The following is a 23,053-nucleotide window of genomic DNA, read 5'->3' as shown; positions in this document are numbered from 1 at the left end:
AGGTGCCCGAGGATTGGAGGAAAGCAAATGTCACTCCAGTCTTCAAAAAGGGCAAGAAGGAGGACTCGGGTAATTATAGACCGGTCAGCCTCACCTCTGTCCCTGGGAAAGTAATGGAACAGCTTATCCTTGGTGCCATCTCAAGGCATATCAAGGATAAGAGGGTTATTAGGGGCAGTCAGCATGGCTTTACCAAGGGTAAGTCATGCTTGACCAACCTCATAGCCTTTTATGAGAATGTAACAAGTTGGATGGATGATGGCAGAGTGGTGGATGTGGTCTACCTTGACTTCAGTAAAGCCTTTGACACAGTCTCCCACAGCATCCTCACAGCTAAGTTGAGGAGGTGTGGTCTAGACAATAGAGTAGTGAGGTGGGTTGCAAACTGGCTTAAGGAGAGAAGCCAGAGAGTGGTAGTCAATGGTGCGGAGTCTAGTTGGAGGCCAGTATCTAGTGCAGTGCCTCAGGGGTCAGTGCTGGGGCCAATATTATTCAATATATTCATTAACGATTTGGACGAGGGAATTGAGTGTACTATCAGCAAGTTTGCTGATGACACCAAGCTGGGAGGAGTGGCTGACATGCCAGAAGGCTGTGCTGCCATCCAGCGAGACCTGGACAGGCTGGAGAGTTGGGCGGGGAATAACCTAATGAAATTTAACAAGAGAAAGTGTAGAGTCCTGCATCTGGGCAGGAACAACCCCAGGTTCCAGTATAGGTTGGGAAATTACATATTAGAGAGCAGCGTAGGGGAAAGGGACCTGGGGTCCTGGTGGACAACAGGATGACCATGAGCCAGCACTGTGCCCTTGTGGCCAGGAAGGCCAATGGCATCCTGGGGTGTATTACAAGGGGGGTGGTTAGTAGATCGAGAGAGGTCTTCCTTCCCCTCTACTCCGCCCTGGTGAGACCACATCTGGAATATTGTGTCCAGTTCTGGGCCCCTCAGTTCAAGAAGGACAGGGAACTGCTGGAGAGGGTCCAGCGTAGGGCAACAAAGATGATTAAGGGAGTGGAGCACCTCCCTTATGAAGAAAGGCTGAGGGAGCTGGGTCTCTTTAGTTTGGAGAAGAGGAGACTGAGGGATGACCTTATTAATGTTTATAAATATATAAAGGGTGAGTGCCATGAGGGTGGAGCCAGGCTCTTCTCGGTGGCAAACAATGATAGGACAAGGGGTAATGGGATCAAGCTGGAACACAAGAGGTTCCACTTAAATTTGAGAAAAAACTTCTTCTCAGTAAGGGTGACATACACTGGAACAGGCTGCCCAGGGAGGTTGTGGAGTCTCCTTCTCTGGAGACATTCAAAACCCACCTGGACATGTTCCTGTGCGACCTCACCTAGGCGTTCCTGCTCCAGCAGGGGGATTGGACTAGACAATCTTTTGAGGTCCCTTCCAATCCCAAACTCACTGTGATACTGTGATACTGTGATACTGTGAATAAGGAAATCTGGACTTTTGCCTTATCTATCCACTACTAAGATTAGGAGTGAAACATGAAAGATTTAAAGCAAACCAAATCTACCTCATTTCCATTCCTAGGCTTTCATGTCAGCTGGCACAGAGGTGACTGAGGGGACAAGGAGGGCTAAGGACCAGACGCAGTTCCCAGGTTACGGCTGGGGGTTGGCATGAACAGTAGACTCTCTCAGCCATGATTTAACTTACAAAGATTTACCTTGTAACACCACCCAACAAGAACAAATAAAAAGATTTGTTTGATGTAGAGGGTGGGTAGCTGACAGATAGTAATGGAAAGAAAATAACTTCTAATTTTAACAAGAGAATTTATTAGCTGCAAGGCATAAATATACAGTGAACTGCAGGGGATAAAATTGCTCAGTGTAGCAGAAGGTTTGTTAGTCTTAATGCCTGAAACATTTGGTGGTATTAAATGCCCTTATGCCAATTCTGAATAATCACAGAAATAGAATCTCAAATAAGTCTAATTATAGATGTTAGATTAAAATAATGAATATCATTGACTCAGTTCGAGAGTTCCCTACCACATATACTGGGTTTGTTTTGACGAGAGTAAAATACATATAAAAATATCTATGTATTTAGAGAGAGAAAGAAAGAGAGAGAGAACTATCCTCTAAAAATATATGTGTATCTGTACTATGTTTTCTCAGTTAGGATAAAATGAGCTTCCTCTGGGTGTTTCCAAAAAGGATATTTAACAGCCTTTGTTGCTTCACAGTACAGAATGGAAAAACCTTCAAAATAGCAAGAAAAAAATTATTTCCCACTACCAGGTCTATCTTTTTTTTTTTTTTTTTGTGTTATGTTAATCAGCAAATACAGGTGGGAAAAAAGACTGGAAATCAGCTTAATATCACTAAAGAGTAGAAGAACCATAGTGCATATGATAATAGTCAGCAGTCTTTCCTTGATGCAGGAGTTTCTTTGCAACATCCAGGATATCCCATCACCAGAAACATCAAGATGTCATTAATCCACACATGTCTGTGGATCAAAAGATGTGTGTGATCTACCTATGAGAGGAAGGTTAGGAAGCTGAGAGCCCAGACTGTAGTTAGTCATTTGCATTTATATGCTCAGGGAAGCAATCAAAATTCACTGCATCTCACTAGGACCAGTGGGCAAACTGACTGTCACAAGTGGTAGCTTTTCTCTCTAAGGGACAGCAACTACACTGAAAGGGTCACTTTCTATTAATACATTTAAAATCCATGCCTGTGCTCTCCCTGACACCTGTGAGATAGACTGATGGCTTCTGGCTTAGGAGAAGGAAAGATCTGAAGTCAGGGCAGCACTCAGCATAAGTGCTTGAAACCACTGAAAACACAGTATTTTTTCAGTGCTGCATATTACTTAATCTTTTCTAAACAGCAGATGTCACTTCTCCTCACTCTCAGAAAAGCTTTGTGAAAAGCCATTCAGAGAGAAGACGCTATCCTAGCAAAAGCTAGAATTTACATAGCCACCAGACAAGCTCTGCTTGCACATCCTGCCTCCCACAGCCAATGTTTACAACTGCCCAGGCAGCCTTTCTCCAGCTGCTCTCTTCTCCTGTTCATCAGTAGAGAGCTCCCTAACTCCAAAAGAACAAGGATTGCCCTGCTGAAAGTTTGGATCACCGGGAAAATTCTCACAGTACTTAGTGATGACATTTTTGTTTAGCAAAAGATCAATAAAACCTGCAAGAACGTCTCTCAACACTGAGATATTTGCAGAGAATTTCACATTAAAAATGTATTTCTCTTTCTAAGGTATTTTTATCCGCTATTATTATTTGCACCATATAACAATCTAATTTAACACTTTAGCTTAAAAACTTAAGCAAAAGACCTCAAAGACATGCACTGGGCTGGAAAAAAGTTGGAAATTATGGCATTATTGGTATCCCGTTGCTGAAAAATTACATGCCAAGGCTGAGCAGACAAGAATCTCATGAAGCTGCAAAAGACTTCTGGCTAGTCTTTTCCTCCTGTTATGTCCAAACCAAACTCAGGCTTACTTTGTTTTATAGCAATTCTCTGCGCATAAGAGTGTGTAGCCATCTCTGTAGTTTTCATTGGCTAAAACAGTCAAATATGAAGCTGGACTTAAATTAATAACATTTGCTGCTTCTCAGAAATTATCTTTTAAACAGCTTTTGTTCTTTGACTTCAAGCTCTGTGTAGCAGATCACAGTGCCTAAGATGTGGTATTGCCCCAAAAGGGTTTGCAGGCTTTACAGCTTGGACAAAGATTTATCTGAAACTAACCCCAAAAGGCATAAATACGTCTTCACAAGATAATGTCAGAACAGTCCAAGGGGAAGCAGAGGATAGTTTCAGAAATGTGTGAAGGACACTCAAGAGGCTAATGGTGATTTTGTGATTATATCACATCTCTGTTTTAATAAGGTGACTAAGAGCAGTTTTCATTGCTCAGCAAGAGAGGCAGAACGAAATCATAAGGAAATAAAAACTACTGGAAGGATTAACTCAGTCTACATTTTTAGATCTTAAATAAAGGAACAGCAGGTGTTCCCTTATCACACCAAAAGTAGGAAAAAGAAAGAAAACCTTTTTTGCCCATTGCAGTATATTGCCTCTTAGTATATTTATCCTGCTTAATACCACAGTCTTTCTTACACAGAACAGTGTTACCAATACAATGACAAAGCCAGTGCTTTATTTTTTCACTATGGAACCAAACTAAAAATGGCAAAGCAGAAAAGTACATCAGCTGTAGAACTTATCTAAAAGTTTCTAAACTTCAAAGAATTGGAATTTAAAAAAAAAAAAAAAAAAGAGAAAATTGGAAAGTGGAAATAAATTAAAAGGCAAGAAAATGTCACCAGATAGAAGTGGGAGGGTAAAAAGCACAGATTTCACCTAGTCAGATAACCAAACTGTAGAGTAGATTTGATGAATGTATCCAAAACAAACATCTTCAAAATAGAAGAAGTTAGGAAAGGATTAAAGAAATATAAAATACAGACTTTTATATTATGATATGATATCATAAAGAAAATATTTATGGGGATATAAAATGTGGGAAATAAATTTCAGACTCATCAACTATCTTTAGTTACTATTAAATTCTTAAAAACCTGTGTAACAGGCTGCTACCGACTCTAGTAATGTTTTCTAAGAAGTGTTCCTTCAATTTAAAAAGAAGATTTCTTTAATTGTGGAATGAATGAAAGTAACTCATGTCTCATTTATTGCTAGCACAAGGTTTTGATCTTTGCAGAATAATAATCCTTTTCCTGCTATGGGGAAGCTTACATGTACACACATACAATGTTCACAAGCATAGCGGCAAATTCAGCAGCAGCTCAACATAGGCTTGCATTAGCAAGTAAGTCATGTAGTTTAAGGTAATCAATTTAACTAGTTCATGAAATTAAGCAGAACTGTGCTCGAGAGAGGTCAGGTCACATGATGTGCACACTGCTTAGTACTGCTGCTCCTCAACAGAAAGTCCCTGCTTTTCGTCCCTTCCCCTCACATGTTTTACCATGACAGGATACTGTGAAGCTCCACTATCAGGCTGAGCTTGAAGTTGTCCTTTTCCTTTGAATATCCTCTCAGAAATGTTTGCTTTATATTGACCGATCTCAGTAGCACCTTTTTCTTTTCCACACCTTTCCCACCACCTCAGCATTAGCTCACTCCAGCTAAGTCAAAATACTGTGAAACCTCCAAAATGAATTTGATAATGTTATCCTCTTTTCTGCCCTTCAATTCTTGGTCCCAGATGTCACTGCTCACTAGGTTTAGTTTCAGGAGGGTTTGTGCTTCTGCTTTCCCAGCTTTGCTATTTAATGAGGAAGCTAGAAAAAAAGAGTCTCATGCTTGGCCAACAAAAACCTTGTCTTCTTTGTTCTTAAACCCACATTCAAAATAGACTGTATAAAGACAGTCCTGGTGGGATAGGACCTAATTTATTTGAGCATCCATCAGTAAGATAAGAATTCCTCATTATTTTTGCTTCCAAATACTTTCTCAGTCATTTTATAATTCAGTTAGTTGCAGTATTTCATTCTGGGCTCAACTTTCTCCATTCACTGGACAGCACGTTACTCAAAGTTCACAAAAAAAACCCAAAACATTCCCACATTACTGCTGGCTTTGTAACCCACATCCATGCATCCGAATCAAGGAATCCTTTCACTTTCATGCCAGATGGAACCAATAACCCAGTGAATGTTGCACTGGAGCCCAAAGGGAGCAAACAGACCTGTTCCCCGTTGCTCTATGGGAAGGTGTCAGAGACAAGTGAGTGCAGCCAGCCTTGTGATCTTCCTGACAGAAGTGGGAGATTGATCTTCTGAACTCTACTGGAAGTGAAACTAATAATAATATATAAACCAGTTTTATATATATATATATCTGTACATTCAAATAAGATTTTTCTATGGAAAAACCAAGCATTTATTTCTCCAATGTGCTGCTTCTTCCACCATTTGTAAGTTCCACTGCAAGAAGCATCCATGGGCAGTGATGAGAGACAATTTATGAATTTGTAAAGGATCGCAAAAGCAATGGTATAGATATTTAGACAATAATCTTGTTTCCTCACAGTTTATTTCACATTCAGATTTTCCCTTGATCTTGGATGGGATTCTCTAAGCTTATCTTGCTTGATGCTTGGTTAGTCATGAATTATTTATACTTAGTTACCCAAAAGCCTATCTTGGTCTCCAGGCACAGTACACATGGCAATATGGGTAAAACGTTACCTCTCCTGAGCACTTACACTTCTAGATAACAAGCCACTGAAAAATTACTTGACGTAGAGGTAGGTGTTGTGCCAACCACTTGTGTAAATTCTGGAAAGCTACAAAAGCAGCAGCAGAGGCTTACTTGATGCCATTGCTTAAGACAGAGGTCCTGAAAAGGATATTTCCACCAAAGCAGAAAATTAAATCTCGGAATTGTAGAAAACATGTTTAGGAAGGAACTTCAAAATTCATCTGATTCATCTCTAAGTCATTGCTGACAGAAATTTTGTTGAATGTGAATGATGGTAAAATAAAATAAAATTGGTCAATACTTTGGCTGTCTCTTGAAAGAGTGTTGGTTCTAATCCTAAAAGTGTAGGGTAAATCAGATATTGCACAAAATTTTAAAGACAATCATATGGGGGACTGGACATGAAGTTCATTTGAAGGAACAAGGAGCAAGAATCTAAGATGGAAGTGCCAGATTCATCTTGCATTTCTTCAGAGTTCCCTATAGAAAAGAGAAGTCCATGATCTAATATTACACTTCACCTACAATCATCCAGTGTCTGAAGACATACAGATTATTTGTGTACATTATATCAAAGCTTTAAGAAGACTGAGTCAGGAAGATTGTGTTTGACGGTGGTTGCAATATTCCTTCTGAACCTCCTTTGCCACAGACCAAGCAACAGTTTGGCAGTTGGAACCTCTGTGACTGCCTGGAATTATCATATTGCTCTGTTTTCTAATTTCTGTCCATATTCTCCTGTTGTCTCATACCATGCTGTAACTGCAAGCTCAACACTGGTCACTGTTGTGTTCTGTGTTTGTACAGACACCAGCATTAGGGTTTCTGAAATGTATTGCACTACACATAATAATGACTTCGTGTCTAAAGTTCAAGAAATGGAAAATAAAGTCATGTGTGATTAAACATGGTCATCCATGAAACAAAAAATAAAATCCAATAGTCTGGATCTTATTTATCTAAAACCTTGATATCCAGCATTAAAAAAATGCCTTCAACAGCTGTGTTTTATCCATATTTTTGACACAGAATTGCCTTAGAGCATTTTTTACTCACAATGTGGTATTACTACCCAATCCAGTTCTAAAAGGGAATATCCATCTTTGCAAAGGAACAAGTAAAATGCTACATAACCTGCCATAGAAATTGTATGAACAAACCAAAAATCCAGCAGAAACATTAATCCTACCCTATGTTTGTTACCTTTACTAACAAAATGTATTTAGATTCTAAACATTTTATTTAACTGTTATGTAGGGCTATATTTTACGAAACAATTAGTTTGAAAAAAATATGTTATTCACCTCGTGATTTGAGCTCTTCACAGTTGTTATATGAATGCCTCAGATACTATCCTTTAGAGCTTTGTGGCAGCAGGCTGATGAGCCCCATCGTATTGCAGACAATAACTGGACACTGCATGATCTATTTTGAATCTGACTCATTTTGACATTTAACCATTGCTTTAAATTGATTTTAAGTGAAACCCTTGTGTGCCATTTTTCCCCATGTCACTTTCACAGTTCTTCAGCTTCCACTGCGTTTTATATAAACTCAACCATTATGCTCCAAATTTAGCTACCTGGATCCATATTAATTGCAGGACTTTTTTGTTAGGATCTATATTTAATTTTTGTGCTTTAAGTGTAAGATGATCTTTTCAGCAGCAGGTTGTTTAATAATTACTTTTTCTGCAACTTGACAACAGCTGAAAATCTTTCATTTAAGCTGAATGTTTTTCTAAACAGAAGAGGATGAAATCAATTTTAAATTACAACTTAGAATCTAAAGTTTAACTTCAGAGGATGGATGCTTTATTGTGGAGTACAAAAGATTTCCATTGAGCTCTGTAGTAATGACACTACAAGAGAATGAAGCCTTACAACGCAGGGAAAGCAGTGGGACTTCAGCACTTGCTCAGAGTTAAGTAGATCCATAAGCACTACAGTGAGTCAGGGACTGGCCATGTAGCAATAAGATGTGGCATGTTTCTGTGCCTCATTTCCCGCATACAAGACCACAGTACTATAGCACAGCATGAACACACTGAACTTCGTAAAGGAGTGTTGAAGCTCTGTAGCTTCAGGATGCTCAGTGAAATGTTCTTTGGAGATCCATTTGCTTTAAATGTAAAACCATGTACTATAAAAATAAAACCAAGCTCTTAAAAAGTTCAGTGCACTTGTTTCTAAAAGTAACTGTAGCAAAACTGACTTTTTAAGCCCCAAATAACCAAATACAACTGCCATATCAGTTCACAGGACCAGCTTCTAACCTCTAACTCTTCTGCTTCTTATCCTTTCCTCCATATCTTCCACCATAATATAGGCAAATATGTTGTTACTATTTGGTAGTAGTAATATGTCTCCTGAGTCAGCTCTTTTCTAAATGGCTCTATTCTACTATTTCACTTTCACTTGTTAAATATAATTGAAGTTTTAAGAGAGCACGGTCAGGCAAATCCAGCATGAAAGATACTCTTTACAGTCACCAGGCTATCGGCAACATATTTGTTACTTTTGATATTTGCTGAGAATTTGCAAACAATGTTTACCAATGGTGAATATTCCTCTCATCCTTCTATTGCCATTCTCGTAAAATTATTATTGTTTCTAAAGAGCTAAACATGAGGAAAGATGTACTCCTTTGCTCTCCTGGAATTAGTACTCGATACATATATTCGGGAGAATATAGTTGTTGTGAGAACAGGAAACATTCAAGGTAAAGAGAGTCAACATTCCTTTGCTTCAGCAGTATTAGCCAAAATGAACCTTTTTTTTTATCTGCATGCTGTATTGACTACACAATTAGTGTAGTATGTAGCTTGAAAACTCTTTCTAAATGTCTGAAAAAAGTTATAGTTCTAAGCCATTAAATTAACTAGCTTCGATTAGAGGTAGTGATGCTGCTACACCAGCTCTAGTTGTCTATCCAACTTGTACAGCAATACAAATCAATAAATGAAACATATTTTCCATTGAGCTTCTTTAGCCAGAGTGTAAACTGTAGGCAAACAAAGGACTGTGTTCAGTGAATTTTCTTAGCTCTTGTGCTTTATTCTAGGCTAAGAACTAAAAATGAGATAAATATAGCTTGAATTTTTCCAAAAGTTGTTTGCAGAAGATTTACTGGATACTTGATGAGAAACTTATTTGTAGATGGTAGAGTTGACTTAAATTTCATTTTTCTCAGTTTTGGTGAAGTGATATGTAAAAAAGTATAAGCAAAGCTGAACAAGGTGAGAATTAACTGGCAAAATGCAAGGTGAGTAACACAGGAAAAAATGTTATTTTGAAATGGGAATTATGAGACTGATGGGGGTTGACAGCAAAGGAGGTGAAGTCTGGAAATGATGCAGCTGATTGTTTACACAAAATATTCAGTGGTCTTGATAACTAGCATGGAGCTGATGAGAGCGGTGATAATACAATACGCTGGTAAAATAATGGAGAATCAGAGCATCACAAGGAAAGAAGTGGGTGATCATCTTTGAGAATATGAATAATACAAATAAACTGAAGTTCATGCATGCAAAATGCATGGTCATGCACATAGGAATGCCATAATTTCTACTGTAGATTGGAGCTCCTCAGTGGAAATTACCGAACAGAGCACTGGTGGGCTCACATCATGAGGTGACTGAACTACCCACATGACATGTCCATGAAAAGGGCATAGGTAGTTATAGGCTGTACCAGGAAAATTATTTCTAGTAGAAATCAGGAAATATACTTTCCAGCAGAAGGTCCTGGTGAAAACTCACCTGCAATTCTGTGTATAATTTGGGTTATCTCTGTGCAACCAAGACAAATTCAGATGCATGCAGGCGGAGGCACAGGAGATGAAAAATCAGTGGAAATAAGATAAAACTAGAAGAGGTTTTCTTACAAAACAATGAGTGAGAGGGGACATTTTTTCTGTCTATCAAGGCATTGGAGTAACCATGGTAGGTGGAGAGCTGTTTAAGCTAACAAAGAAGTTGAAAGAAATAGAAATCTTATAAATAACTTAAGAATTATTTAATCAGGAAAACAGATGCTTCTAACCATTCAAAGAGTGAAGCTGTGGGAGATCTTTCTAACAAAAATAAAGCATAGAGAACAAATATAGCTAGTTTAGAAATGGTATGTGTTATGGCTTTTAAAAAAATCAGTTTGTAATAATGATGTGTTTTGCCGTCTGTGATAACTGGATATTTACAGCATGCAGTCAGCCTTCTGCCTGGATCATTTTTAGTTATCCTAAGCACAGCGGGGAGTCTACATACAACTTATAGCTTTTAGATACACTCAACACCTATTCTCATTAGACAGAAAGCAGAAGTTGTAACTCTAGAGCAGATCCTCTATAAGCTTGTCAGGCAGTACCTGGGTGCTCTTCAGGTACTATCTCCGTATCTTTCTTTGTTATGTTGTAACCTGAATAAGTAACTTTTTCTGTGATTTGAAAAGTGACAATGACGTGTTTTAAACCTCTTATTCCAAAATTTGTATTTTATTCTATATCCATCATTAACATGTATAAACATAAAATGACAACACTTTTTTCTGCTCTTTTTTTCCTAATTTTAAGAGGCAGCTGTGACACTACACATGATACACTAAATAGCTTAATTTCTACTATGCCTGCATAGTCATACACAACTCACTTATTCCAGTGAGCTTTGAACTGATAGGCATTGTCACTCCTGAGCAGAATCATACTATCTCAAGAAAAAAAAATGTAGTTTCTCTTGATATATTTCACCTTTTTTTTAAAAAATTTCATATTGAGTCCAATATCATGGAAAATAGTGACTCCTGTAGCTGCTAGTGGGAATACAAAATACAGTTTGAATTTGGATTAAACCTAGTAAAATATGTTTTCAAATAGGATATGTTTTCCTATATTATTTGGGAAAATTCCATCCTGAGTAATAATTTGTAAGTACAATCGGAAATATGTTATTGTTTCAAAAGCAATGGACTCTTCTGAACTAGATTGTGGTGCTAAGCATAATATCTTAAGAGGGAAAAAAAAAATATGACATTAGGAGCATTCATAATGTGGAAAAAATAGAACAAAACAAAACAAAATCAGGCAAACAATAAATAGTGACCTAATAGAAATCCATAAATACTTCATGTGCAATTTTTTATTACATATTAATAATTGCTGCATTACAGAAATGTTTTTGTGAGGGAAAAAGAACTAAGTAGGATGAAGTCTTCTCTGCAGTAATTTACTTTTGAACTATTGACAGTCTTGTCTCATGGGGGAAAAAAATATTGTAATAACTCATGGAAACTGCTAACCCAAGAGAGCCAAATCAAAAGTCTTACAAAGGCAAAGGCATGGCTATTTTTCAGCTTAGGGTGTTCAGACAAAATTAACACCATGTGTTCACTCTTGGGTATTTCTTGAGTTACCTCAAGGTTTACAGGACTAATTGTGCATGACCAAGATTTTACTGGGGGGGGGGGGGGGTGGGGAGGGATCTTTCTCACTTGTTTGCAAAGCATGACCTATGGTAAATGACTGAAATTTTGTATCAGCACAAGAAAATCATAGCTACTGCACCACAATACACAAATAGTAAATAATCTGTCCCATTCTCCACACAGACAATAGAGTCTTGTAAACCGAACTTCATCAAATACCTCGTCAAGCTTTGTCAAGGAACAGGGAGTGATAACTGTGTCTTAAATGCACGTAAATGTGCATTCACCCTTTTAAGCACTTTACATGCATTTAATACATTTCCTCCCTATTAACAAAACAGAACAAGTATCTCTGTGTGTTCTGAACACACAGGGAAGAGCCTGCATGCTTTTTATTTGTTATGAACCTCAGAAAGCCAAAACAATGTGATAGTCTATTGAGACACAATCACATTATAATATATTGGAAACTACTGGGAAAGGAATATAGTCAAAATTAAGCATCAATTGTCCAGACAGGCAACATCCTCTATCCCATAAGCAACATTAAAAACACTTCAAGTGATAATATACAAATATCTTCTTCTTAACAGTGCAGTGTTCTCTTTGCTTCAAAAGCCAAAATGATTGTAACTGAAATGCAGTCACAGAATTTCGGTAAAATATGGTCTACATATGAAAAAACAGTGAAGAAACACTGTATTTTATTTAAACTTTTCCATTGCCTTCCAAAAATTTTACAAGATACACTTTCTTATGATATATTATCTGGGCAGGGAGAAAAATCTCAGAGTAATAGAAGAAGCTAAAAAAAAGTTTCAGAAAGTAGACATGATGGAAAAAAAGTATACTCCCTGAGAGAGACATCACCACTTAAAATGGGTACGTGGGCAAAGAGTCAAACATAAACGACAACAAAAAAGTGGACGTTCATCTCCAAAATGATGCCCGTTCATAAACGCGTGTATGGAGTTAGCTGCCATGTGCGTAAACCCCACGCGAGGGTGTGCTAGCCTTCAGGTGAGCCCTCCCGAAAGCAAATACCCACGCAATGGCTGTGAACAAAGGTGGGATTTCCCCTCCTCCTCCCCCGGGGGACCTCACCCCACAGCAGGCAGCCCGCTGCAGGACCGATTCCAAACCGCTCCGCGGAGGGAGCGCGGGGGGGGCGGCGGCGCCGACACCTGCCCGGGCAGAGGGTGTTGCCCGCGGCCCCGAGGTGCGACACGACGGCGACGCGCGGGGCGCGGTACCGTGGACAGCTCCTCACTCACCGTCCTCGTTCTCGTCGAAGACGGGCGCCCTGTGGGAGTGGCTGCCCCCCATGTTAGTCCGCGGCCGGCTCCGCATCCCCCGCCGCCAGCATCCCGCGGGGCGCGCCGGCGGGCACCCCGGCGCCGGGGCAGCTGCCCGCCCGCCGCCGACTCCCCAGCCCCAGCCCGGCCCGGCCGGGGGAGCCTCCGCAGAGCTAGCAGTCACCCTGCGACATGAAAGCGAACCGTCTGCCCCTGGCAGAGATCGCTGCTGGCTGGCGCGCACCGAGTTGGCCCGACTCTCATCGCGGAGGGGCAGGGGAGGGCGGCCGTTAGGAGAGGAGGGAGGGAAGGATGGAGGGAGGGAGGAGGCGGAGGTCCAGCTGCTGATGGCTTTTGGTAAGCGGTAAAAGCTGGATCTACCTGGATCCTCGCGGATCCTCCCTCCGCTTTTCCTCCTTCCAGACCTCCGCTGGGGAGCGCGAAGCCCCCACTCCCGCCCCGGTAGCGGGGCCAGCACCCGCGCCCTGCGCTGCCCGCCACCCCGGCATGATGGGGGAGGACGGGCCTGCTCCTGCCGCCCGGGGGAACTGGGACCCGAGCGGGGTGATGGGCTGGGAGGGGTAAGCGCTGCTTTAAGTCAAAATATTATTTTTTTTTGTCTCCCGACTGGGGTGTCACCCCCAGCAGTGCGGAGGGACGTGGCCAGTTGACCGAACTTCACTGAGTTTCTGAAAGGGAAAGGGAAGAAAAAGAGAGAAATTCCCTCCCTTTTTTTTTTCCCCTCCCCCTCACCCCCCATCCCCGGCGCTCTGGGAGAGCAGGCCCAGCGAGGCTCCCTTCGGCGGCGGGGGAACGGGGGCTGCCCTGGGCCGGCGGGGCGGGGGACGCGGGGGCGCCGCTGGGGCGGGCGGGGCCCCCAGCCCGGCCCCATACCGCCACCTGCCGGCCACACGGGGATGTGCCCCGGGAGGGTCACGGCGGAAGGGAGGGGAGGCCTTGGGGATGGTCTTTCTGGATGTTCAGTAAATATATATGTGCTTGCGTGTCTGCCTATATATATATATATATATGTATATGCACAAATAGATATATATCAGTGTCTGTATCTTGAGTGACTCCACTGTAAAAATGTGTTAGGGAGTCCTAACGACCACAGCTGTTAAGGTTGAACATAAATCACCTGCTAAACATCAAGTAGTGAGGTCTGTCTAGAGTAGCTATTGATATTTAAACACAGAAATAGCTGTCCCATTCCCAAAAATGCTGCCATTAGCAACTTTTGAGGTGAAAAAGAAACAATTACTTGTGGAACTTTCAGAAAGGGAAACAGGTCAAAAATGTATCTACGTTATTATCATATCCAAGTCAAAGTCGGTGCAGTTCCTGTAGTGGAAACCTGAAGCTTTAAAAACAAACAAACAAAATGGAAAATATAAGTTGCATTTTTGGCTTCTCCACTGTTACAAGAGGATAAGAGGTATAAGGAATAGAATCCTGAAGCCAGGGTATATGTATTCTCTTGTATATCTACCACCCTTCTTTCAGTAAAGATGATTAGAAAAGCTGAAGAAAAAATTCTGAGAAAGTAGGATAACTTTCTTGCCTTATTTTTACCTTCCTTAGTTACTAACAGCACCTGTCTTTGAACCCTTTTTGGAAAAGGTTAATTAGAATTGAATGCAGTGGGTAAGATCCTGTGCTGCGTGGCCAAGAGCTTGGAGTTTGCAGCACAAACAAATCCAGAAAGCTGAGAAATTCAGATACAGTGATATTTTTTCATAAGTAGACATGGACATTGTATCACCCACGGATATCCCTTACTTAAGTTATTTGGGTTGCCACTATTTACCTGTGCAAAACAGGGAAGCTTTCAAAATTACTACTTCTCTATAATGTAGTCCAGAAAGCATCACTTGCTCTTTGTTTGTTGTGGGGTTTTTTATTTATTACTCACCCATTCAAAGATTTACTCATCCAGTAAATAGCAGAAACAATATAATGTCACTGGAGTTATGTTCCTTCAGCCAGAAATAGCAGTAACATAGAAATCATAGCCTTTCAGCTCTCTTTTGGGTGAACTGACCAACATCATGCTTTATGTTAAACCATTTGCTTTTATGTTAGCAAAGGAGGACTGCACTTAACAGTTTAACACATTTCAGCTGATAAGAGTTACCTTCTATCTGAGCTAAGGGCTTATATCATGTTAATGCAATTGCTTCAATTGATGTGAAAGTATTTTAAAGTGACCTTCCAAATAATGGGAAGAAGAATTAGTTTGCCAGTAAACCCCAGGTTGATCGTTTTACACACAAGAAACACATCCATAGAAACATGGGATGAGCAGGAGCAGTTTGGGATGGCTTTGCATGCAGAAAATACAAATTCATAAAAATCACTCAAAACCGTCTCAAATAATTACTGTTTCTTTTTTACATCTGAATCCCTCCATGTAGACCAGAAGTCTAATGAGTCTTCTAAGATGTCTTTCATGATTTCATACGATAAAGCCCACTGCAAACTGAAGAAGTTCTAACAATTTAGAGAGCAATGAATTGTCTCTTTTCATTAATTAGTCTGTCCTACTAGACTGACATGCCTTTTTAACTTCTATATGGATTATCACAGCTTTTCAAGTCATTTGTCCTTGGTTTGGGAAAACTCCCAGCTCATGTTTAAACATCTGCATAGCTAGGAGTTTAAGACAAACTCCATGCTGTGTTAATGTGAGATGTGAAAAAATAACATACATTAATAAAGTATTGATGAGCCATTCATTCATGATTTGTTTATTTTGAACATTATATTCCTCTATAATTCCTGCACTTGAATAGTGACAGTCTTTATCCTTATATGATCATTTGACAAGAATTTTCAGTTTTGCTGTTCTGAAGGCAATACAATATATTCATTGCTCCAGTGCCTTTGCTCTGAACAAATAATTGTTTGTACTGCACTTAAGAGCTTCCTGGGAGCATCAACATTTCTGCAGTTTGATCAAATGCAGTTTTCATAGAGGTGTCCAATGGAACAGGGGACATTGAGGCTAGATACATGCTCAAGGTCCAGCAAAGGCTCAAGGTCCAGCAAAACTCAAGGAAATCAGTGACAATTTTTCTGTATCTTCAGTATGAGCAATATCAAGCCTTGAATATATAGCCTACTTATTCACATGGTCCTGGACTCCACTTTGTCCTTTGCAACCCAGAATATATGCTAAAAACTGAATAGACACATAACTTCATGTGCTGGTTTTGACCGAGGTAGAGTTTGTTTTCTTCAGAGTAGCTTGTAAGGGGCTATGTTTTGGATTTGTGCTTGAAACAGTGTTGATAACACAGGGATGTTTTAGTTACTGCTGAGCAGTTCTTGCACAGAGTCAAGGCCTTTTTGGCTCCTCTCACCACCCCACCAGAGAGTAGACTGGGGAGGCACAAGGATTTTGGAGGGGACACAGCCAGGACAGCTGACCCCAGCTGACCAAAGGGATATTCCACACCATGTGATGTCATGCTCAGCAATAAAACTAGGGGGAAGATTGGCAAGGTAACCACTGCCTGGGGACTGGCTGGGCATAGATTGGTTAGTTGTGAGCAACTGTTTTCATTTGCATCACTTTTCTTTCTTGGGGTTTATTTCTCTCTCTTTGTTATTTTTATTTTCATTACAATTGGTTATTATTACTATGTTGTTGTTGTTGTTATATTTTATTTTATTTCAGTTATTAAACTGTTCTTAACTCACAAGTTTTCTTACTTTTACTCTTCCAATTCTCTTGCCCCCATCCTGCTGCAGGGGGAAGTGAGCGAATGCCGGTGTGGTGCTTATTTGCTGGCTGAGGTTAAACCACTACACTTTAGTATCTTTTTTTTTAACACTACCTGGAACAACATGGATTCCACTGCATCTGCTCAAAATTCAGTAATTACTCTTCAGGAAGAATTAGTCATGTGTTTTTCCAATTGCTTTTGTAAATCAGAAATAAGTCTGAAATTCTGTATCAGAACATCATGCGTATCAATGAAGCTTTCTGAAGCTTGAGCATTTTCAGAGCAATTAAATATTTACTCTTTTGGGACAGAGATTTGTAAGCTACAAGCAGTCAGAGTTTGTAATTCTTGCAAGACCAGAACTAAATCCATCTTCTCATGTTTATCTGTTCTAAAAGATGATCAGATTTTGCTTGAGATAAATCCAGTTCTAACTTTAAAAACATGTTTTAACAGTTAAGCACTGCATAGCCCATGCAGAAATCACTGTAGGGGAAAAGGACAGTTTAGTAGAGTTTTTTTTCCCCTGCAAAGGAGAAGCTGCAATCAGCATGAACATCATTTTAAGGTATTGTTTTACATTTTCATTTAAGGCCTATGTTATCTTACTTAGATTAATAGTGATTTTTTTCAGATCTCCATGCAGAGTTAGCAATAAAGAAAATCAAACATGATTGCACTTCTTTGCATTATCAAACTTCCCTTAGGAAATCCAGTAGTTTAAAGTCAGTAATTCTGTGATTACAGCTTTTGTATTAAAATGCTTCTGATGACACTTACAGGATGACCTTACAGTTCTTGATTTCAAAGCATACTCTGTTGATATGCTAATTTTTTGTAAATTGCATAGTGTTTACACTGACATTTTTGTGTTTGAATACTATTCAGGAGTTAACAAGCAAGATATTAAAATGGTATCTCTTATATTTACGATTATGGGTACTTTAAAAGGAAAGATGAAGGGTTAAAAATAGTCCCCTCATTGGAAACTGATAGGGTCCCCACATGGAGGTGGTTACTTCTGCTTGTGTCTTTCCTGGGAAGAGCCAAGTTTGCTGCTGTGTATTCTTCCGGCCATTAGAAACAAGGGTAGGGCACACCATGTTCATCAAAAGGCAGTGGGATTTTCAAAGGGAGCACCAGTAAGAGAGGAACACAATTCTTACTGTTTTTCCAACTTGCCAAGAAGTGCCCACTGGTGATGTGGTCAGATTTGTTAAAAGGAGAAATGTCAAGCAGGATGAGTTAGAAACCTTTGGTTGGAGTCAAGTTCTCAGTTCAGGCATGAGAACGGGCTCTGTGGTTTAAAACAACTCTTCAAATTAAGCAGTCGGACAAGATGATAGTTGTAAGTGCCTTCCAGCTGAACTATTCTATTCTATTCTATTCTATTCTATTCTATTCTATTCTATTCTATTCTATTCTATTCTATTCTATTCTTTCACTTTGCACTGGACCACGGTAGGCTCACTATGGCTATTTACCTTGTGTCAGCTGAGGCAGTGGTAAATCTGCTGAAACTCTACAAATTACATCTTCTCCCTCCCCAACCATCTTCAGATGAGTAAGATGCCATAAAAGGCAGATGATGCTGAAATCAGAAAAAAAACTTTCTTCTTTCCATAGTTCATCGTTGGAACATGCTCTCTGCCCTTTTTTATTTGTATTTTTGAGAACTTATGCATTGGAAGCATTTCCTAAAGAAGCCAGCAAGACACAAGAACCTGAAACACAGTTTTCTAGCCACTCTTCAGGCAGAAGTAGTTGCTGTTCCCAAGAAAGGTCAAAGCTTGTGCAAATTGATTGAGTCCTATTTCATCCCTGGATGAATTTGGAGAAAACTGTTTCTGATAAGGTTCTCTCAAGATAATGTTGGGAACCTGGACATTTACTGAGGTTTACTGTGAGCAGCAGTGACTCTAATTGGCATCATCTGGCATATGCAGGCAAGTGACAGGTGCAAGAATTGGTCTGAGCACAGATTAAAATTTCATTTACTTTGCCAGGGTTGGGACCTTGCTGGAAGGCAGTGGTTAGTCTCACTTCCCAATCTGCTCTCTCAACTGCTTTTGCCCCAGTGGTCCTGTCTCTAGTCCCCAAGGCATAAACTTAAAGCATAAAGCAGTTTTGAACTAATCCCAGTATGGATCATCCAGGCATAGATTTGTGCAAGGACAAAAGGGTCTGTAGCCTCCCCATTAAAAGAGTTAGTGGAGTATGGAATAGACCCATAGGTAAATTGTGCAGAATCAAACCTCACAGTTAAATTGGGAGTGAGTCTTTTCCCATCCTCCATTTTACAGGGAGACCAGTAGCATTCAACTAGGTTTTTAAAAGGTTGCCAGTCAGTTGCTTCACTTGCATTGCATCAGTGTGAATGCAATACAACTGTGGCCATTTACTCAGAGACCTGCTGCATGCTCAGCCTTGATTCAGGAGAGGAAGTGTTTCTACCCAGCTAAGCTTGGTATGTCATAGAAAGCCTTTACCACAACATCTTTAAAAGATATTGGACATAAAGGGCACGAGGAGCAAGGATGCCTGTGTAAGTAATATATTAGACAGAAAGTAGAACTACCTTTTTGAATAGAACCCTAAACTGATAAACAGGAGAGAGTTGGTTCTGCGTTACACTGAATACATTGTGGTCCAAATTACCATAGCTTTGGGTCTGGGCTTCTAGCTAGGTTCCAGTCTTATTTATCATATATCCTTTATCTGCACAAAACTGTGATATCACCCAAGTAATCAAAACAGATTAAATTGCCCATATGCACAGCAAACGCCATTCCAGACAGAATTGGCTCTAGAAGCAGTCTGCAGCTCACCGGAGTCCCTCACAAAATGTGACTGTCTGTAGAAATGAAGTCAGCTTCCTCTGCTTATTCAAGAAGTGCAAAAAAAAACCCTGAAGTTACTGGATCCAAGATCAGCAATGATGAGAACTGCACAATTTATGGTCCTGGTTTGGACATATTACTACCGAGTCATGTTTTTGCAATTGGCTTCAGTCACAGCCTGATCAGGTCCATTATGCCTGTCCTGTGATTTAACGCTGTTACACTAAATTTCAGATTGATAAATCCTAAGCGATTTTCACTGCAGTATGCAGCAGAAATCACTTCAAAATACAGAGCATTTTGTTCCTTTGTAGCTTTTACTTGTTTCTGTGGAATTCAACGTGGCATGCATTGTGTATTTCTCTCAGCACAGAAATAATATGGAAAACTTGTGAAAGATTTTTGTAAGTTCCTTTTGTGGTATCACTGAAGTTTTGAAGTCCAATGTATGAGAAAGCAAAACCGAATGGTTGTGGTTACGGTTACAGTGTCAGCCCCCTGCAAGATTACATGTGTCTTTCATGTCAATGGCAGTACTTTGATGTGAAACTGCTGTGATGGAAGCAGAGTCAAGCCATTAGCAATGTAAGGGTAAAAAAAAAAAAAATACATATATATATAGTTCTTCACTGTGTTGATAGGAAGCTGTAAATTTCTATCTGTACAGGTTTGGTCACAGACTTTAGTTTTATACTTAGGATGTCTGACAGGAATCTCTCTAAACCAGCTGAGGGCGTCAAAAAACATATATGATTAAAAGATTTCAGAGGCCGTGGGACTTTGTTGTGGTCAGCTTACCACAAGATCATGCACTTGAGCATGGCAATGTTCACCTTGCACATGAGACTGAGATCAGGGATTCCCATGTTCCACTCCTGCTGCTCATGATCTGTGACCACTGCACACTCCTCTGTCTTTCCATCAGGTGTTTTCATGTACAAAGTATGTTTTTTCAGAGTAGAGTTCTTGCAACTTAAGGAAGGGACAAATAAAAACCTATGATGTAGCTTCACTTTCTTTAGAGAGACAAACTGCTTCCAGCACCAGGGCTGTCCGAGTAAGCGTTGCTGGAGAAGAGCAGGGCCAAGCAAGAGCAGGCAAGGGAGATACAGCCCCAGGATGTCTCCTGAGCAGCAGCATTGGCATTTTTTTTTCCCAGCACAAATGCCACAAAATCCTGTCTGTAACCTAACATACCTCCTGCCCCTTCCCACAGTAGATATTCCGAAGGAGGTCAGACTAGATCTGTGCGACCTCAAGTGGCCTGCGCTGGGTGCTCTGCTGCTCAGAGGTGCTACCATTGCCCTGCAGTGTAACAGCCCAGCTGTTCTCTTTCACAGCCTGTACTGGCCCTGTGTGGTTTATGTTCCCTTCAATCTTAGCTGTTTAATAAGCTTTACTGCTTAATGATTTTTTTTTCTCCTCTTCTTTATGTAATGTAGCTGTATTTGGAGCTCTGGGTATTCTCTGTTAATAGCTTGTCCTATTGTGTTTTGTCACGTCCTTTCTTGCTACTGGTAATTTATCAGTAGTATTGATTGATGTAAAATTATAGACTTCCCAATCTTTCCTAGCCTGCAGAGTGTCTTTCAAGAACTCGTAAAGTAGCTCAAGTGATGAAGAGCCCTACTTCACAGTATAGTTAAGAGACTGCTCTTTTAGAGCTATTGCATTTGGGCTATTAAGGCAAAACACTAAATAGGGGTGCTGGGGTGATTTACAGCTCTCTTGTTTCTTTTCTTCTCAGGAGTATAGCTACACTTTCTCTCTCTGTTTTTTTATTTGGACATAAAACACTAAAACTGCTCAAGAAATGTATTCTCATCTGAGAGATAAGAAAATATAAACTCCTGGTTTGAAAACTGAAATCATCTGCTGAAGGTCACAAGTTAAGCCCATGTGAGTTGTGCTTTGTTCAAGGAGCCATGATGATTTGGTACACACGTAGCTGAGCAATGAAAGAAAAAAAGATCAATTGTTCACAGAAGTGGCACCTGAAGGAACTATTATCAAAATTAATTGGATCTGTAAAATAAGGAAAAACACTATTTGCTGAATATCCCATTCAAGCTGTGAACTAAAATCTATCAGAGTGAAGCCTTGATAGTTGTGTTCATGAACTGTTCAAGTTTGTAGCAAAAGAGGCAAAATTCACATTTGAATTTACAGAATCAATAGACAGAGTTTGAAGTTTGCCATGTAGGTGTTCTTGAAATTAGTAATTTTACAATTTTTCCACTACCTTAATTGCTTAGGGTGTAGAAAACACTCTGGAAAAGCTACAAGAATTAGAGTTCAATCCAAAGAAATATGTCTAATAACTGGATATTTTCCTCTGTTTTGTTTGGTTTACTGTTTTTCGATTTCAATCAATTCTCTCTTTTTCTGTATAAAGAGATTTGCTGCACATATATTTATTACATGCATACCAGAGCACAATCAGTGGAATAAGATGGTTGAAGAGACAAAGTAGGAGAGATAGGTTTAAATGTGCTCTGTGAGTGATGCCTAATGGTGCTTGAGAGCCACATGGCTTTGGAAAGTTAAAGACATGTAATTGCACCTTGTGAAAAATAGCAGCAGTTATGTATCTGGCACCTTGTAATTTATGTTCGGTAAGCACGGAAAAGCATTCTGCTGCTCATTGGTATTGAATTTACTGGAATCATATGCAACGAATGCAAGAGCCTAGTTATCTGACAGAACCTTGTTATATAGCCAAAACCATCACCAATCTCTATGAGTTACGTTTCCAAGAAGAAATTAAGCTCCTATACCCCCAGATCATGAATTAGTTCAAGCAAAAATGAGACTGATAAAGTTTTCCATGAAGGTATGTTTATCTTCGCAGCTCTAGGATCTCCCTAGAGTGAAACTACCGCAAAGACTCCTAAATATGGCCCCTAGGACTGTGACTAGATGATTGATTTTTTTTTCCCAGCACCGGCTGCATCTGCATTACTGATTTGGTTTGACATGGGAGAGCACTTGTAAGTAAATCTCACAGCTGAGTCAATTTATTGTGCTGGGCTTTGCATCATGGAGCAGTCTCAGAACATAATCTGGATTCCTTTGGGATGAATCAACAGTAGAAGGTGCTCTGCAGGAGTGCACCTAATTCACCCTGATTGCTGCTGAGCAGTCAGCCCATGGGCTCAGACTAGAGCTAGTCTGATTGAAGCCCCCAAAAGAGGTGTTGTGTGAACTTTACAGCCTCAGCACCAGCTCTTTCCCATTCCAGATCTGTTCCTATGGCACTGAACCAATCACTAATATAGATACAGAGATGTCTCCAGACTTCTGACTGCCTGGCTATAGCCCCTCTTTCATGCTTTTTTTGACCCCCACTGAAAATTCTGCCATTGTATCATGGACAAGAAGCAGCATATCATTAGGCTTATTGTAGAATTTACCTGTTCTTTCATTCTTCTCAGAAAAAAAAAAAATCCCAAAACATAGGTTATGGAAAGAGCAGTTGGTGAAGAAAAGTCCCATATGTACAGACACTTCAGCATTTAGCTCTATATTACACTCCAGCTTATCTCAAT

At 40.0% G+C, this 23,053-nt stretch overlaps 1 protein-coding gene across 2 annotated transcripts in view; it reads right to left on the bottom strand.

The window, feature by feature from the left end:
• Positions 1-13,016, bottom strand: part of STK32B (serine/threonine kinase 32B) — a 175,560-nt gene extending 162,544 nt beyond the window's left edge. For both annotated transcript variants that reach the window (XM_082051224.1, XM_082051225.1), the window contains exon 1: positions 12,914-13,016. In XM_082051224.1, coding sequence (XP_081907350.1) covers positions 12,914-12,989 — 76 coding nt within the window. In that variant the 5' untranslated portion in view covers positions 12,990-13,016. The remainder of the gene's footprint in view (positions 1-12,913) is intronic.
• Positions 13,017-23,053: the final 10,037 nt, after the last annotated feature.

Source organism: Streptopelia decaocto (assembly GCF_964273445.1).
Source record: "Streptopelia decaocto genome assembly, chromosome: 4".
NCBI lineage: Eukaryota > Metazoa > Chordata > Aves > Columbiformes > Columbidae > Streptopelia > Streptopelia decaocto.
The sequence above is the reverse complement of the archived record's forward strand: the minus strand, read 5'-3'. Positions and strand labels throughout refer to the sequence as shown.